Here is a 17,527-nt window from a genome sequence, read left to right as displayed (position 1 = left end):
TTTGATTTTAGGTTATAACCTGAAACCCTTGCACTAAATTGCATTGCATGAAGGCAAGGACCATGTCTGTTTTGTTTTCTGCGACATCCCCATTGGATAGCTTGGTGCCCAGTACATAATAAGAGTTCATATATTTGTGAAATAAATGAGTGAATGACAGATTCTTGGTTTTGTCTCTTTATAAGAAAGGTTATTGAAGGATTTTAAGAAATTTAACATTATTGGATTTATTTTTTAGAAAGTTCCTTCATCTAGTCTTTGTGTGGAAGATTAATTGGAAAGGCAGATGTGAAGAATTAGGAGAACAGTTAGTTTATCATCATGATTGTTTAGTCCTCAGATAATAACAGCCTGAACAGAGGCAGCAATGTTAGAGATAAGAGAAGATGTGATTTTGGAAGAACAATTTCAGAAGAAAAACCAACAAGACTTAATGACTGACTGGATGTGGTCATGGGGAGGGAGAAGGAAAAGTCAAGACTCAAAATGTAAATGAAATATGTAATTTAGTATGAAGTAGTATTACAGAGTAGTTAACTACAGAGCCATTGAAGTCCTACAGATTAATCATGTAACTTACTAACTGTATGATCTTGGTAATTTTACCTAACGTCTTAGTCCACTCGGGCTGCTCTAACAAAAACCATAGACTAGATGGCTTATAAATAACAGAGATTTACTTCTTACAGTCTGGAGCCTGGGAAGTCCAAGATCAAGGCACCGGTAGATTTGGTATCTGGTGAGGGCCTGCTTCCTTATAGATAGTTGTGTTCTCACTCTAACTTCAGAGGGCAGAAGGGTGAGGAGTCTCTCTCAGGCTTCTTTTATAGGGCACTAATCCCATATGCCCCACTACCTAATACCATCACTTTTGGGGTTAAGATTTCAACATAGGAGTTTTGGAACATTCATCTGTTTACCTAACTGCTAATTGTAAATGAGTGTCTTCATAGAATTTTTGAGGTTAAATGTAACACATGTAAAGTGCCTAGTATTCATATAGTTTGCTGTGAACTTGAAGTCATTTAACCCTCTAAACTCTTTCTTCTGATAGAAAATAAGGATAATATATATACCCTTTGTTCTCCCTATATCACAGGGATATCTTCCTATATCACATTTAAGAATGTCAAGCCCTATAAAAATTGTAAACTGATAACAATCATAGTAACTAGATATTAATTATACATAGTAGGATGGGAGATATCTATCTTAACTTCGACTTTAATATGACCCCTCATCTCTTGGTTCAACTTTGTAAAGTATAGGATGCTTCTTGGCGTAAAAACTGAAGAAGTAGAATTTATCCTACTGGGAACAGGCTTTTGCCACCGTAAGGCTCTATGTGATAAATGACTGATGAGTTTTCAAGAAAATAAATGGCTGGGTGTGGAGGCTCATGCCTGTAATCCCAGCACTTTGGGAGGCTGAGGTGGGTGGATCACTTGAGTTCAGGAGTTTGAGACCAGCCTGGCCAACATGGTGAAACCCCATGTCTTCTAATAATACAAAAACCAAGAATTAGCCAGGTGTGGTGGCTCACACCTGAAGTCCCAGGTACTCAGGAGGCTGAGGCAGAAGAATCACTTGAACCCAGGAGGTGGAAGTTGCAGCAGTGAACCAAGATCGCACCACTGCACTGCAGCCTGGGCCACAGAGTCAAATTGTGTCTCAAAAAAAAAAAAGAGAAAAATCTTAACAGGAACAAAGGAGATTGTTGTTGCCTAGTGTAGAAGGGAGAAGGAAGTGAAATTACCAGGAACCAAGCCCAGAAGGTGGAAATTGGCATGGCAGATTTTGATTGCCTGCTCTGATTTCCTGTAGCTAAAGCAGTGCATGTGTTTATGATTGAGTTGTATATACTGACCCTTGGCCTTCATAGCAAAAACAGTGAAAACAGCTGGTGTAGTTGTTATTCCACATGTAAGGATAGTAACAAACAGAAGTTAAAACGCAATTCCAATCTTTGTTTATTTCATCCTGCTATAATTCCTTTCCATATGGAAATAGCAGATGTAACTATCTTTCAGTACCCATGTTAGGTGATTGTGTGCATAGAAATCTTGCCTAAGGGTAATTCAGGTGGTTTTTTTTCCCTACTGCTGTGTATTTGCCATGTGATCTTTGCTAAGATTTTTATTTTCAGCCAACGTTTTCCATTTCTGTATTGTTGACAGACTTGTAGTCTCACTCTTGCTTTTGAATTACCCAACTTCCTGAACTACATTTTCTTTGAAACTTTAGTATTGTAGTTTAATAAGGTTCACTGACAATCAGTATTTGTCGATATTGGCTCACTCTCTTTGCACTGTAATCCCTAGTAAATTTTGTGTATTCTTTTCCCCCCACAGGTTTTCTGTGCTTCCTGCTGTAGCCTGAAATGTAAACTGTTATACATGGACAGAAAGGAAGCTAGAGTGTGTGTAATCTGCCATTCAGTGCTAATGAATGGTAAGTATTAAAACAGGTTGATTTCATAGTTATTGAGACAGAATAAGGGAATGCCCAGGAAAATACTTTTTCCCCCCGCCTTTCTTTACAAGTTGCTCACCTTCTCAAATGTCATAACTTTAACTGAAAATATTTAGCTAAATTTCTATGTTTTGGAAGTATCTTAGCATTTCAGAATTCCTGTGCCTAATTTAATGAATGAATGCTAAAGCCAGGTAAGTTTTGCAGGAATAGTGGAAGTTCTTTGAAAATCTGGTGCGAGGTAGTTATTTGTGTTCCTATAAAATAACCAGGGTGAGGTGGGAACGGGGAGCTTTTGATCACCAGATGATGAGATGTTAAAATTGGGCTGAGATTTTCCTTTTAAGAGAAGCCATCTCTTTCTAAGGAACAACTTAATAACTTAGCATGCGTTCTTATCAACACCTTGTTTCACTCACCTTGTTGAAAATAAGTATTTTAGCATCTAGGACCAAGTAGGAAATTGCATTTTTAAAGCCTATTTATCTCTTTAATGCTACTTAGATTTGCTATGAGAATAGTGGTTTAGAATCTAGTTCTTATGTGGTAAAAGAATATGGCTGGGGAAAGTAAATAAAACTTATCCAGTGTTCATCTTTTGCTGGACTGGAAATGATTTTAAGGGCATATTAGTTAAAACCCTGAGTATTCTTGTAAAAAGATACACTAAAATTGTTCAGGTTATAGTATTTCCTCTTTGAATGCATCTTTGTACAGTTACTGGAACAATCACTAATAGACATAAAATGTTGAACTTGAACACCAGTGCTACCTGTGCCAGGATAGTGTGCCTCCTGGAGGCTGGAACTTATCTGCTCTGAGACCCCTCCTGCTCTGTCTGTCTGCATTGCTGATAGTGACGTTTTCCTGTTGCTGGCTTATTAACCTATTGCATGACAGTTAATCTGATCTGTTCTAATTTCCTATGATCCACCCAGTTTCCTCCCATTTCTGAATTCTTGTGATTTTGACCAAATATGAATCATTCTCTCCACTCTTAAGGGTTACTTTTTAAATAGTGGTTTTTTCACTTGGTTGCTCAATTGATGATTTTTATTCTGCTGCTTTCATTTTCGGGCACATATTCACAGATAAGAGCATGCTGCTTAATTATAGTACCTAATACCTCTTTTATTTGATGAGATCTTCCAACTTGATAGCTAATTTTTTTTTAACTTGGCATAGCTAAAGATGAAGGAAATGGCAGAGGATTCACATGGAATACTTACTTTTTATTAAGCCAAGGAGGCCCTTAACAGGGGATCCTAAGGTAATCCACTTTTCCTGGTTTTTCCAGCGTCTTTCCTCTCGCATGGCTTAGCCCGGTCTTTTTCTTAATATTTAATTTGATGCTTTTCAGTGTTCCCTATTCCTTTTTCCCTTTCTCCTTTTCTCTTCCTCCCCTCTTCCTGCCAGTGCTTTCAAAGGAACATAGCTTTTGTTACTAGCCTTGTCTTGCAGTTTAGAGGCAATAAATATTCAGAATCTTATGGATCATTCTTTGATGTTGAATGAGATTTTTGAAAGGATGCTTAAAAAGAGGGTGACTTCTATTTCTGGGCATGTGGTATTACCTGAACCTAGAAGATAAAATGTGGTATCTTTCATTTCTGTAGCACCTTTCATCCTATTTGCTTTAAAGGCAATAGGTGATGTGTCAGTATTTAGTAAAATTATAGGGTACACAGAATCTTAATGTATTTGTGATCATTTATATTGGTTGATCACATTTATATGATATTGGCACATTTTCATGTTCAAATAGGTCCTGTGCTTTTGAGACACACCAAAGATGTGAAATGGTTGTTACTGATGGATACTTTTGTACAGGGTGATGATTACATAAAAGCAGAATTCAGAAAAATATTGAGATGTGTCCTCCTGAGCTTTAGGCTTTAGAAATTTTTAATGAGATTTTACTTTAACAAGAGCCTTAAAAGTTTAGAAATGAAACTTAAAATTATACAGTAGAGTTATGCTATTTTAGCCCCTGATTTTGCTTTTTGATAGAACTTTATAAAATGCATTAAATATTAAAACAAATGAAAAAATGTCTAAATGCTATCCCGGTTTCAAATTCTTAAAGTTTGTTGTTGTTTCACTCCCTCTTAAGGAAATGTTTGGTCTCCTATAAAGAAGCCAGGCTCCAACCTTTCACTCAGACTGATCTGCTATCAGTCTATCAGAAATATCCGATAATTCTTTTTTATTTTATTTTTATTTTTTTGAGATGGACTCTTGCTCTGTTGCCCAGGCTGGAGTTCAGTGGCGTGATCTTGGCTCACTGCAAGCTCCGCCTCCCGGGTTCACGCCATTCTCCTGCCTCAGCCTCCCGAGTAGCTGGGACTACAGGCGCCCACCAGCACGCCTGACTAATTTTTTGTATTTTTAATAGAGATGGAGTTTCACTGTGTTAGCCAGGATGGTCTTGATCTCCTGACCTCGTGATCTGCCCGCCTCTGCCTCACAAAGTGCTGGGATTACGGGCATGAGCCACCGTGCCTAGTCTAATTCTTTAAAAAAAAAAAATCATGTTCTTATTTGCTCCAACCAAATAGTTTACTTGGCTAAATGGTCTCCTTTATTACATAAAATCATCTATCTCTTTAATACCTTCACTAGCTGGAAGAGAGACATACTATGAGTATTAATTAGGAGAAGCTGCAGTATTTATCCAATATTGTGGAGGTCTTGATGTCCATATTTTGCAATCCATTCACATTGATTGTGTCTGTATTTGCTTTAGCTCAAGCCTGGGAGAACATGATGAGTGCCTCAAGCCAGAGCCCTAACCCTAACAATCCTGCTGAATACTGTTCTACTATCCCTCCCTTGCAGCAAGCTCAGGCCTCAGGAGCTCTGAGCTCTCCACCTCCCACTGTGATGGTACCTGTGGGAGTTTTAAAGCACCCTGGAGCAGAAGGTAGGGGATCATGTGCTATTCTCTCTCTTTTTCCTCACGAAGTTCCTCTGAAAAGGTGCTGATATGACTTTACAGCACAAGTCTTAAAAAACACTGCAGATAAGTCTCTTTGGATGGTTATTAAAATGGAACAATAAGGTGAGAAATGTGTCAAGACTATTTCTGGGCAAGTAGAGAATAATATTGTGTTGCTTGGTATTTTAGAGGCACCTCAGAATATATGTCAGTCTCCTCTCCAACTTAAGAATGGAGTAATTACACTGCTTGTCCTTGAAAAGAGGTGCAGAATTTGAAGTCAGTCTGTAAATTCCTAGCCTACCTCATGCCTACCTTAATGTTTTTTGTAGGAGTTTAGTAAGTGGTAAAAATGAGAGTTCTTCTTTCTGACCAGCCCAATCAAGTATTGCTTTTTGGAATATACATTGCCATTTTCTCTTTTCATTTTTAATCTGTCCATATAAAAATATGAACATTTTTGTGTTAGGGACATAGACTTTAAATCTAGAACTTTAATTCTGATTATATCATATGACAGGTAGAAAATTACAGGCTCAACTTACATTGATTTATTATATCTTTATGATTATGATATTGTTAGATGAAAGACACTGTGTAAGTGCAGGGGATTATGAATAGTAAAAATAACATTTATTTCCTTAAAATGATCTTATCAGGTTTCCCTTGGTAATGAAAATCAGTCTTCTTTCATTAATTTTATCTTTTCATCTATTAATATTCCCTTCCCCTTGCTAAATAACCTACCTCCCCTTTTGAAGATCATAGACTTCTATTGACATTATCATACTCTTCCCCATTTTTTCTCTTTTCAGATCATCCCTTAGTCATACTCCTTGTATTTTTATGAATTTAGGCTTTCTTAAAATCTTTATTCTCTTCATTTGTTGTTTTTGTTGTTCTTCCCTAGTCTCTGTGTGTTTTGGCTGTTTGAACTGATTTCAAAAACTGGACTTAAAGGATCATTTCATCAGAGTCAGTTTTCCAGCTTTTTCCGTCTTTTTACTAAAACACAAATTACTTTTGCACTGCCAGATCAGTCTTTTTCTTCTTCCGTTACACTTCAGGCAACGATCTGGTCAGTTTGCTTCCCAATTCTTACATGTCTGTGCCAGCTCTTCCATTATAAATGAATTATTCTTTAACATTCTTCAGGGCATCTTTTGCCCTTTAAAAGTACCATATCACTTTTCCAGATGTTTAATTTCTTTGGAAACCTCATACCTTTAGAAAATGTGAATGTCTATTGCTTTTTTCCCCTTGCCATTAATTTATTTCCGAGGCACTTGAACACTTTCCTTAGTTTCTCTGTCAGTGATACGGGACAGAGTATGTGACATAATCATAGATGTGTTTAAGCACTCTTAATATTTCAAAGCAAAGTATTTTTTACTCTTTGCATATAAGTTAAAGAAGTAAAGAATATATTTACATTTGTATTTTTAATTCATTTATAACCACTTTTATATACAGTTACATTTCTGATGTTTCTGATTGTAAGTTGCCAAGTTGTGATTTCTTTGTACAACTGGAATTGGTGACCTTCTCTTCTTTGATGTTAGAAAACCTTCCAATGTCACATTGATGCCTGTTTTATTTTTCTGGCCCCTCAAGTGGCTCAGCCCAGAGAGCAGAGGCGAGTTTGGTTTGCTGATGGGATCTTGCCCAATGGAGAAGTTGCTGATGCAGCCAAATTAACAATGAATGGAACTTCCTCTGCAGGAACCCTGGCTGTGTCACATGACCCAGTCAAGCCAGTAACTACCAGTCCTCTACCAGCAGAGGTAAGAAAACAAAACAGCAACTAAAATTGCATAGCTACTTTACTCAGCATTGTGCTGCGTCTGTCTTGCCTTTTTCTATGTTGAATTACTTTTGTGTGGACCTCTTTAGGTTTTGGATACAACTTAGTGTGTATGTGCACATATATGGATAAAGTAAATGTGGCAAAAATCAGCTGTTGTTCTTTACTGTATATTTAGAAGTTTTTTTCAGGAGAAAGGTTCTTAATGAAGATTGTTTTCAGATGAGCTCAGGTGCTCCACTGTAGCTAGCAGTCGGGCTGTAGAGAGTTCTATCCCCTTGCTACATTGGCTTTTAAAGCATGTTCCCCAGGTTCTGTGGCAGCCTCTCAGGAGTGCTATGGTGAGGAAGAGCAGGTAACATGAAGGGGCTGAGGAGCTGAGTTGAAAACCCTGGCTTATCAACATCCCCTACCCAAGTGGTACAGTTGTTACACTTGTTGAACCTACACTGACACATCGTAATCAATCCAAGTCCACATTTTACATTAGGATTGGATACTTTTTTTTTTGTTTTTTTGAGACAGAGTCTCTGTTGCCCGGGCTGGAGTACAGTGGCGTGATCTTGGCTCACTGCAACCTCTGTCTCCCAGGTTCAAGCAATTCTCCTGCCTCAGCCTCTGAAGTAGGTGGGATTACAGGCACCTGCCACCATGCCAGGCTAGTTTTTGTATTTTTAGTAGAGACACAGTTGCACCGTGTTACCCAGGCTGGGTCTCGAACTCCTGACCTAAAGTGATCCACCCGCCTCAGCCTCCCAAAGTGCTCAGATTACAGGTGTGAGCCACCACACCCTATCAGGATTGGATAAAAATTTTACTCCTGATGTTTTCATAGAATTGTTAGTTACTAATTATTTATATTAACAAGTAATATTTTTTCAGACATTTACATCCTATATAATTTGTGAGTTTGATTGTAATTGAAATTGCATGTTGTTAAGATTAGATTTTTTGACATGCAGAGCTGAGTTACCTGTTTGGTGAGTTATTGAACCATGTAATATTTGTCTTCAAATATTTCTATTTTTTAAATTTTTCTATGGCTGCTGAGGGTGACAGCCAGGACTATGTCTAATCCTTCTTTGTATCTCCACAGTGACTGTCAAGAAAGTTTTTTCTTTATTCCCCGCAACTGTTTTTTTGTTTGTTTGTTTTGGTTTTTTTTGAGACAAAGTCTCACTGTCGCCCAGGCTGCAGTATAGTGCCACAGACATGGCTCTCTGCAGCCTTAACGTCCCAGGCTCAAGGGATCCTCCCGCCACAGCCTCCCAAATAGCTGGAACTATAGGCAAACCTGGCCACAACTATTTATTTGGAAACAAATTCAACCTATAGAAAAGTTACAAGAATAGTATAGTGAATACCCATATACTCTTCACCTATCTTCATCAACTATTACCATTTTGCCACATTTACTCTACCACTTCACAGTACATACACATTTTTTTTAATGACCCATTTAAGGATTGGTTGCACTTCACCATTTGATAGTTCAACTTGTGTACCTTAAGAAAAGTCCTTTTCTTATATAACCACAATATAATTATCACATGAGATGGAAACTTAACATATAATTCTGATTTCCCCAAATGTCACAATAATGTTCTTTATAGATTTCATTTTTACATATATGTGTGTGCACAGATATATTAATTTTTTAAATAAAGTTTATTTTTAAAAATCAAGATCTCATTAAGGACCACAATTTCATTTAGTTGTCATATTTCTTTGGTTTGCTTTAATCTTGAACAGTTCTCTTACTTTTTTTTTTAAGTTTTTGTATCATTAATATTTAAGTATTTGGGCCATGTTTTACATGAGACTCTCAATTTGTATTTGTCTTTTTTTTTTTTTTTCTCATGATTAGTTTCAGATTAAACATTTTTTGGCAGTAATGACAATCCTACATAAGTGAGGGTGATTTCTTTTTTTTTTTTTGAGACAGAGTCTCGCTCTGTCGCCCAGGCTGGAGTGCAGTGGCCCGGTCTCAGCTCACTGCAAGCTCCGCCTCCCGGGTTCACGCCCTTCTCCTGCCTCAGCCTCCTGAGCAGCTGGGACTACAGGCGCCCGCCACCTCGCCCGGCTAGTTTTTTGTATTTTTTAGTAGAGATGGGGTTTCACCATGTTTGCCAGGATGGCCTCGATCTCCTGACCTCGTGATCCACCCATCTCGGCCTCCCAAAGTGCTGGGATTACAGGCTTGAGCCACCACGCCCGGCCATGAGGGTGATTTCTTAAAGGATCACATCAAGAAGTGTTAGTTTGGGTTGGGCGCGGTGGCTCACACCTGTAATCCCAGCACTTTGGAAGTCCAAGGCAGGAGGATTGCCTGAGCCCCGAGTTTGAGACCAGCTTAGGCAACATAGTCAGACTCTGTCTCTACAAAAAATTTAAAAATTAGCTGGGCATGATGGCACATGCCTGTAGTCCTAGCTACTCAGGAGGCTGAGGCGGGAGGGTGATGAGTTTTTTCTTCCTATTAAATTTATTTCCTATCTCTTAGTTTGTATGATTGGTTCTTAAACTGTAAACATTTTTGAAAGAATGAGGAAGGTGTAGTGAGTGAATGTTATAGGGAAACAATTTTCTGCTCATTATAAGACAAGCTAAGCCATAATATGTTGTGCTCTCACATTGTGCACCACTCTAATATTTATGTGGTAAAATGAGAGAAAACAAACTTTTTAATGCCAGACTAGAAAATATTAATAGTTTTCTTATTTTATGGTCTAGTAGAGTGCCTGGCACTTAAAAAGTGCCCAAGAAATGAAGTAAATGTCTTTTTTTAAATTATTATTATACTTTAAGTTCTGGGATACATGTGCAGAACCTGCAGATTTGTTGCATAGGTATACATGTGCAATGGTGGTTTGCCGCACCCATCAACCTGTCATCTAGATTTTAAGCCCCTCAGTAAATGCCTTTTCACAGAAGGCATTTAAGTAGAGACCAACTGACCACTTCTTATGATATTAAAAGAAGGATTTTTGCGCCATTCAATAGTAGGTTAGAATCGATTATTTTCTGTACCAGGCCTTCAAGTCAGTTAATAGTAGTTTGCCAGTAAAATTTTACAAAGTTCCTATATGATGCCATATTGGAAAATTTTAGAAATCCCACTAAAAACGTATAGTCCTAAAAACTTTGTCCTAAGTAGAGACAAAAGTATGGTAAAACATGGGCATATTTATTTTATTTTATTCTTAGAGACAGAGTTTTGCTCTTGTTGCCCATGCTGGAGTACAGTGGCATGATCTCAGCTCACTGCAACCTCTGCCTCCCGGGCTTGAGTGATTCTCCTGCCTCAGCCTCCCGGGTAGCTGGGATTACAGGTGCCCACCACTACACCTGGCAAATTTTGTATTTTTAGTAAGAGACGGTTTCACCATATTGGCAAGGCTGGTCTTGAACTCCTGACCTCAGGTGATCTCTCCTCCTTGGCCTCCCAAAGTGCTGGGATTACAGGCATGAGCCACCGTGTCCGGCCATATTTTGAAGAAATAGTTTTAATGTTTGTTCAGGTATAAAATATATAGCAAAATGCATAACTAAGGAGCATTAATCTTTAGGAAACAACTTGAATTTATACATGGTTTTTTATATATATGTGTGTGTGTGTGTTTGTGTGTGTATACACACACATAAAATACGTAACCACCATCCAGGTGAAGATACAGAACATCTCCAGTACTCTATAAGGGTTATGCACTTTTTCTGTCAGCACCTTCCCCTTTCATCAAGGTAACCATTGTTCTCACTTCTGTCCCTACAGATTAGTTTTGCTTATTCTTGAATTCATATGAATCGAAACAATAGTATATAATGTTTTGTGTTTAGCTTTTTAAGCTCAACCTAATATTTATGAGATTTATCCATATGCATCAAAAGTTAATTTATTGCTGAGTAGTATTCCATTGTATGGATATGCCATAATTTATGTTATGTTCTCCTATTAGTGGCCATTCAAATTGTTTCCAGTTTTTGGCTATTCTGAATGATATGAAGCTGCTAGGAATATTCTTTTCTCTTCTCTTCTCTTCTCTTCTCTTCTCTTCTCTTTTTTCTTTCTTTTCTTTTCTTCTGTCTCGCTCTGTTGGCCAGACTGGAATGTAGTGGCAGGATCTCGGCTCACTGCAACCTCCACCTTCCAGGTTCAAGCAATTCTCCTGCCTCAGCCTCCCAAGTAGCTGGGATTACAGGCATATGCGTGGCTAATTTTTATATTTTTTGTAGAGACGGGATTTTACCATGTTGGCCAGGCTGATGTTGAACTCCTGTTCTTAAGCAATCTGCCTTCCTTGGCCTCCCAGAGTGCTGGGATTACGGGCGCGAGCCACTGTACCCGGCCATATGAATATTGTTATACATGTTAAAAACAGCTTTCAAATATTTTTCTTTTCTTTTTCTTTTTCTTTTTTTTTTTGAGACGGAGTTTTGCTCTTGTCGCCCAGGCTGGAGTGCAATGGTGTGATCTTGGCTCACTGAAATCTCCGCCTCCTGGATTCAAGTGATTTTCCTGCCTCAGCCTCCCGAGTAACTGGGATTACAGGCGTGTGCCACCATGCCCAGCTAATTTTTGTATTATTAGTAGAGATGGGGTTTCACCATGTTGACCAGGTTGGTCTCGAATTCCTGACCTCAGGTGATCCACCCGCCGTGGCCTCCCAAAGTGCTGGGATTACAGGCATGAGCCACTGCACCTGGCCTCTTTTAACTCTTTAAAAACTTCAGTTTCATGTTTAAGTTATAGAGAATATACATCTGTGTAGTATGGAAAATAAAAGTTATAGAGAATATAGAGAGGAGAGCATCATTTTAATAGATATTTGAACATGTTCTATTTAATAATTAAGTGGATTTAACGCCAACCAACGTGTTATGCAACCTTATACTTCATTAAATATAGCTAACATGATCTGCCTACTAATGCAAAGAAAAATAAACTTCAGGCTGGGTGCGGTGGCTCACACCTGTAATCCTAGCACTTTGGGAGGCCAAGGCTGGTGGATCACAAGGTCAGGAGATTGAGACCATCCTGGCTAACAGGTGAAACCCTGTCTCTACTAAAAATACAAAAAATTAGCCAGGTGTTGTGGCACACACCTGTAATCCCAGCTACTCGGGAGGCTGAGGCAGGAGAATCACTTGAACCAGGGAAGCAGAGGTTGCAGATCATGCCATTGCACTCCAGCCTGGGCGACAGAGCAAGACTCCTTCTCAAAAAAAAAAAGAACTTCAAGTTTTATTTTATTACATAGTAAATGAAAAATGATGACATTTTATCAAAGTTGATTTTTTTCCCTTTTTTATTGTGGAAAAATATTAATATATATAACATGATTTACAATTTTAACAATTTTTAAGTGAATTCATTGACATTGAGTACATTCACATTGTTTTGCAACTGTTGCCGTTTTCAAAGTTAATTTTTAAAAGCAATATAAATTAGACCTTAAGTGGTTCCCAAGATATTAAAGATAAAGAAATTATGAAATAATTATTGAAATTTTGTTTCTTTTGCCACTACAGTTTAAAAATATTTTTCTCTTATGGCAAAAGAAATCTGGGTAAAGGAAGCTTTAATGCAGGTTTTAAGGCCTCTTCTGTCATTACAATGATTTGATGATACCAAAAGGAGAAACTTACGCATTTGAAAACATTTTCATGGTGTAAGCCTAATTTGTTTTTTTTTTAACCCATGGGTTAATGAATATTTTGTGCTGCCTTTCAAAAAGTATGAATTTCAAATTTTCACGTAAGTTCCCATTTATATTTTTAATTATGTCCTGCCAAAGTATTGAATTCTCTGTAGTGCTCACTTTGTTGATTTGCTTTTCCTAGACGGATATTTGTCTGTTCTCTGGGAGTATAACTCAGGTCGGAAGTCCTGTTGGAAGTGCAATGAATCTTATTCCTGAAGATGGCCTTCCTCCCATTCTCATCTCCACGGGTGTAAAAGGAGGTATGTGGACTACATATTTAGACAGTGATAGTTCTATCTGTCAAATGTTACCTTCTAATTAAGTGAGAGAGACAGAATTTGAGTGACATTCACCTTTCTCTTACCCAACAAAACAAACTCCCTGAATACTATGAAAACAGTTGTTGCTGTTATTGATTATTTTAGAGTAGATGCTTATGTTTTATATTATAATGTCATTTTCATTTTTTGAATGGATATGATACTACTTATAATGTAAATGTAGCTTATTAGCAGTTTTAAAAAATATTTCAAAGCACATAATATTCTGAAGGATTGCTTGTGGTTTAGGATTAACCCACCCTGATACAGTCATTTATTTAGCTTTTTGTTTTGAAGTATAATATACTTTCAGAAAGAACGTATAGTAAGTGTGAAGAGCACTGAATTTAAATGGCAATTTTACTGTTAAAAATATTTTTAGGGAATCCTGGTAAGAAGTAAAATTATTATCAAAATAATGCTTAATATTATGTGAAATTTTATTTTTATAATTTTAACTTTTATTTTAGATTCAAAGGGTACATGTGCAGGTCTGTTACGTGGATATAGCGCATGATGCTGAGGTTTGGCTTATGATTGATCCTGTCACCCAGGTAGTGAGCATAGTACCCAATGGGTAGGGTTTTGTTTTTTTTTCCTGCTTTCTTTTTTTTGTTTTTTTATGTTTTTGAGACAGGGTCTCTTTATCTAGTCAGCTACTGATGGGCACTTAGGTTGATTCCATGTCTTTGTTATTGTGAATAGTGCTGCAGTGAACGTTCAAGTACATGTGTCTTTTTGGTAGAACAATTTATTTTCTTTTGGATATACACCCAGTAATGGGATTGCTGGGCTGAATGGTAATTCTCTTTTAAGTTCTTTGAGAAATCTCCAAACTGCTTTCCACAGTGACTGAACTAATTTACATTTCTATCAACAGTGTATACATGTCCCCTTTTCTCCACAGCCTTACCAGCATCTATTGTTTTTTGACTTTTTAATAATAGCCGTTCTGAATGGTGTGAGATGATATCCCATTGTGGTTTTGATTTGCATTTCTCTGATGATTAGTGTGAAATTGTATTGCTGACATATACAGATCAGTATACAATTACTGCATTTTCAGAAGGTGGCTTATTAATTAACCTCTCCTGAACTTTGTCCTAGGCTTTTACCTGGTCTCCTTGCCTTCAGTATTTCTCTCCTTCATTTTGTCTTCCACACTGTTGCCAGTTATGTTTTTAAACATAGATATTATCTTTATTGCTTTTACTTAGAAATATTTAATGGATTCCCAGTGCCTTTAGTGTAAATTACTTATCTTCGCAGGCAATGTTTCTTTTCTTTTTTTTTTTTTTTTTTGAGACGGAGTCTCGCTCTGTCACCAGGCTGGAGTGCAGCTGTACAGTCTCGGCTCACCACAGCCTCTGCCTCCCAGGTTCAAGCAGTTCTCCTGCCTCAGTCTCCTGAGTAGCTGGGACTACAGGCACACGCTACCACGCCTGGCTAATTGTTGTATTTTTAGTAGAGACAGAGTTTCACTATGTTGACCAGGCTGGTCTTGAACTCTTGACGTGGGGATCTGCCCACCTCGGCCTCCCAAAGTGCTGGGATTACAGGTGTGAGCTACTGTGCTCGGTCTGACAATGTTTCTTATAACCTTATCTCAGCCTGTCTTTCTAGCCATTTATTATCAACTTTATTTCCAGCCATTCCTCAGCACCTTACATGTATACTGCAGATTATTTGCTATTTTTTGAATACTTACTTTTCATTCTTCTGTACTTTTTCTTGTGCTGTGGAATAATGGGAAAGAATGGACTTCAGAATTGAACAAACCTGACTTTTAATGCCAGTACCATTCCATTCTAGCTGTGTGATCCAGTTGACAAGTCATTCATCCTCTCTGAATTTGTTTCCTATTCTGTTTTATTAAATATTTCTCTAACTACACCTTCTTAAGAGTCATTGTGGGTATTAAGTTAGATTTTATACCTGTAGGTACATACCAAGAAGGTATCTGGCATAAAGTAGGCATGTAATTAATATTTTCCATTTCTTCCTTTCTTCTGCCTAGAACACCCCCTCTACTGTAGACTTCCTGAAGAACTCCTCAACCTTTTAAAATCCAGCTTAATGGTTAACTCTTCTCTGAATCCTTACCTGGGCTGCTTAGAAAATAGTGTTTTGCTTCTTTATCTGTGTTCTAATAGCAGTTCCTATAGACTGTTGGCTACATTAACGCTTTTTCTCATTGCAATTTAGATATTGTATTTTCAGATCATATTCTTTCACTTAGACTATGAATTTCTTCATCTTATTTTATACTTGTGTTTACTGCTGCTTGCATGGTGCTAGGCCTGTAGTAGGCTCTCAAATGCAGTTATGTCCCAGATAGTTCAGCAGTGAACTTTATCATATACAGTTAAGCGTTCTTTTGATTGCATAATGCCTTTGCTCCTTTACCAGGACCCTGTGAAAACATCTATCGTTAGTAAAATTGCTGCTTAGGGTTCAGATTTTTATTTTAATAAATCTTAGATTAACAAGGAACTAAATTGGCCTACTCTGTTGTTAAAAAAAGTCAGACTGCTGGATTCCATTTTCATAAAAAGTTATATCCATTAAATCTAATTGTCAAAACTTCTCCTACCAAGAAAGAACAGTTAATTATCTGTATTACTTAAACTATATTGCAGTCTCTTTACCAAAATTTTGCAATTTTTTATTCCAGTGGGATGACTTTATTTAAAAAATTTTAAACTCAGGATTTCTCTTTCCAATAAGTATTTTTAATAATGGGGTAGATATTTCCCATTGTAGCCAAAAAATCAATTTTAAAATTTCCATTAGAAAATGAGAAATGATGTTACTTTGTTCTACCTGATTGTCCCGCAAAGATGCATTTTATATAAGATCAATTAAGCAACATTCAACTTTTAGATTTTCAGTTCCTTTCCCACATCTCTAGGTTCTACAGTGATTATTACCCATGATTTGACTTCAAGCTGAAAGGACCACTGTCATTCAAAATGAGGTGCTGAAGCACATACTGTGCTTCCAGAGATTAAATGGGAAGAGTTTACATTCAGTATTAACCTGTTCATGTTCAGAATCTTATGTGTGATTTACTGGTGATTTTAGTGATATATGGTACTAAACTCTTGAATTATACTTAAAGGAATTGTTTTATGAAGCCAGTCACATATGATACTTTTATTTTCTGGGTTCATTTTTTAAAGTTTAAGTTTTTAATTGTCAAAAATGTCAAACAGTACAAAAGGTCATAGAGTAAAAGGTAGGGCTCTCTTCTACCCCAACTATTTGATATCCTTTCCAGAGGTAACTAGTATATTATTGCTTGTATATCATGAGTTATTTTAAATGCTGGTCTTGAACGTTTATTATGTGAAATTCTTGTTATAATAGTTGGAAATTTTTTATTAAATAGGTAGTCTTTAGATTGTGGCACAAACTACTGTGGGGAGAGGTCTATACACAGGATAACCACATTATCATCTAAAGTGGAGTGGGTCACTTCTGAGAGTAAAAGGGGGCACTATTAACATGATACTGAGCTAGCAGATACAAACCATGCTCTATATGCACCTGTTGATAAGTCAAATGCATGTCTCTTTTCTGTAAATAATTAGCTCATTTCTTCATCTGATCTCTTTCTTGATTTGTCCGTTTAACCAACCTTATTACATTGTTTTCTCCCCTTTCAGACTATGCTGTGGAAGAGAAACCATCACAGATTTCAGTAATGCAGCAGTTGGAGGATGGTGGCCCTGACCCACTTGTATTTGTTTTAAATGCAAATTTGTTGTCAATGGTTAAAATTGTGAATTGTAAGTTATAAATTCTTAAAAATTAAAATTAGATATGGTTTACTGACTCATAGATAGTACATAAAACTTTCAGATTTATTACACACAAGTATTTTTATATAGAGCCACATCTTACTGAACACTGAGTTCTGAAAAAGTTGGTTTGTATAAAATAATATATCCCAGAGGACAGCTGTGGAACTAACTGAAACTCTCACATTTAGTTACAGGGGTGAGGTAGGTGAATTCTCCATGGAGGAAAGCCAAACAAATCTTGAACTTATCTGACTTAAGTTCTTCTTGAGATGAGTATGTTAAATGACAACTTACCATTAGAATAACTGGTGGTAGATAAATTATACAGGCTACTCAAATAATTTATATGCTAGGTTTTAATCCCAGAAACCTCAATTATGGTGCAAAACTTTTTTTAGGAAAAGTGTTAGCTAACACACAGTAAAGCTTCAGTATATCATAAATTGAGATTCAGAAGAAACTTCTCAATTCTTGATGCTAGCATC

At 37.1% G+C, this 17,527-nt stretch overlaps 1 protein-coding gene across 3 annotated transcripts in view; it reads left to right on the top strand.

Annotated features, from left to right (window-relative positions):
* The window catches only part of ZFYVE9 (zinc finger FYVE-type containing 9), a 203,517-nt gene that overhangs the window by 112,388 nt on the left and 73,602 nt on the right, over positions 1 to 17,527 (top strand). For 2 of the 3 annotated variants that reach the window (XM_045386337.3, XM_074006690.1), the window contains 5 exons: positions 2,352 to 2,451; positions 5,219 to 5,395; positions 7,025 to 7,194; positions 13,056 to 13,176; positions 16,905 to 17,027. In XM_045386337.3, the coding sequence (XP_045242272.2) occupies positions 2,352 to 2,451; positions 5,219 to 5,395; positions 7,025 to 7,194; positions 13,056 to 13,176; positions 16,905 to 17,027 (691 nt within the window). The remainder of the gene's footprint in view (positions 1 to 2,351; positions 2,452 to 5,218; positions 5,396 to 7,024; positions 7,195 to 13,055; positions 13,177 to 16,904; positions 17,028 to 17,527) is intronic. The other variant, XM_074006683.1, reaches the window with a different exon arrangement.

Source organism: Macaca fascicularis, chromosome 1, assembly GCF_037993035.2.
Source record: "Macaca fascicularis isolate 582-1 chromosome 1, T2T-MFA8v1.1".
Classification (NCBI taxonomy): Eukaryota; Metazoa; Chordata; class Mammalia; order Primates; family Cercopithecidae; genus Macaca; species Macaca fascicularis.
The sequence above is the reverse complement of the archived record's forward strand: the minus strand, read 5'-3'. Positions and strand labels throughout refer to the sequence as shown.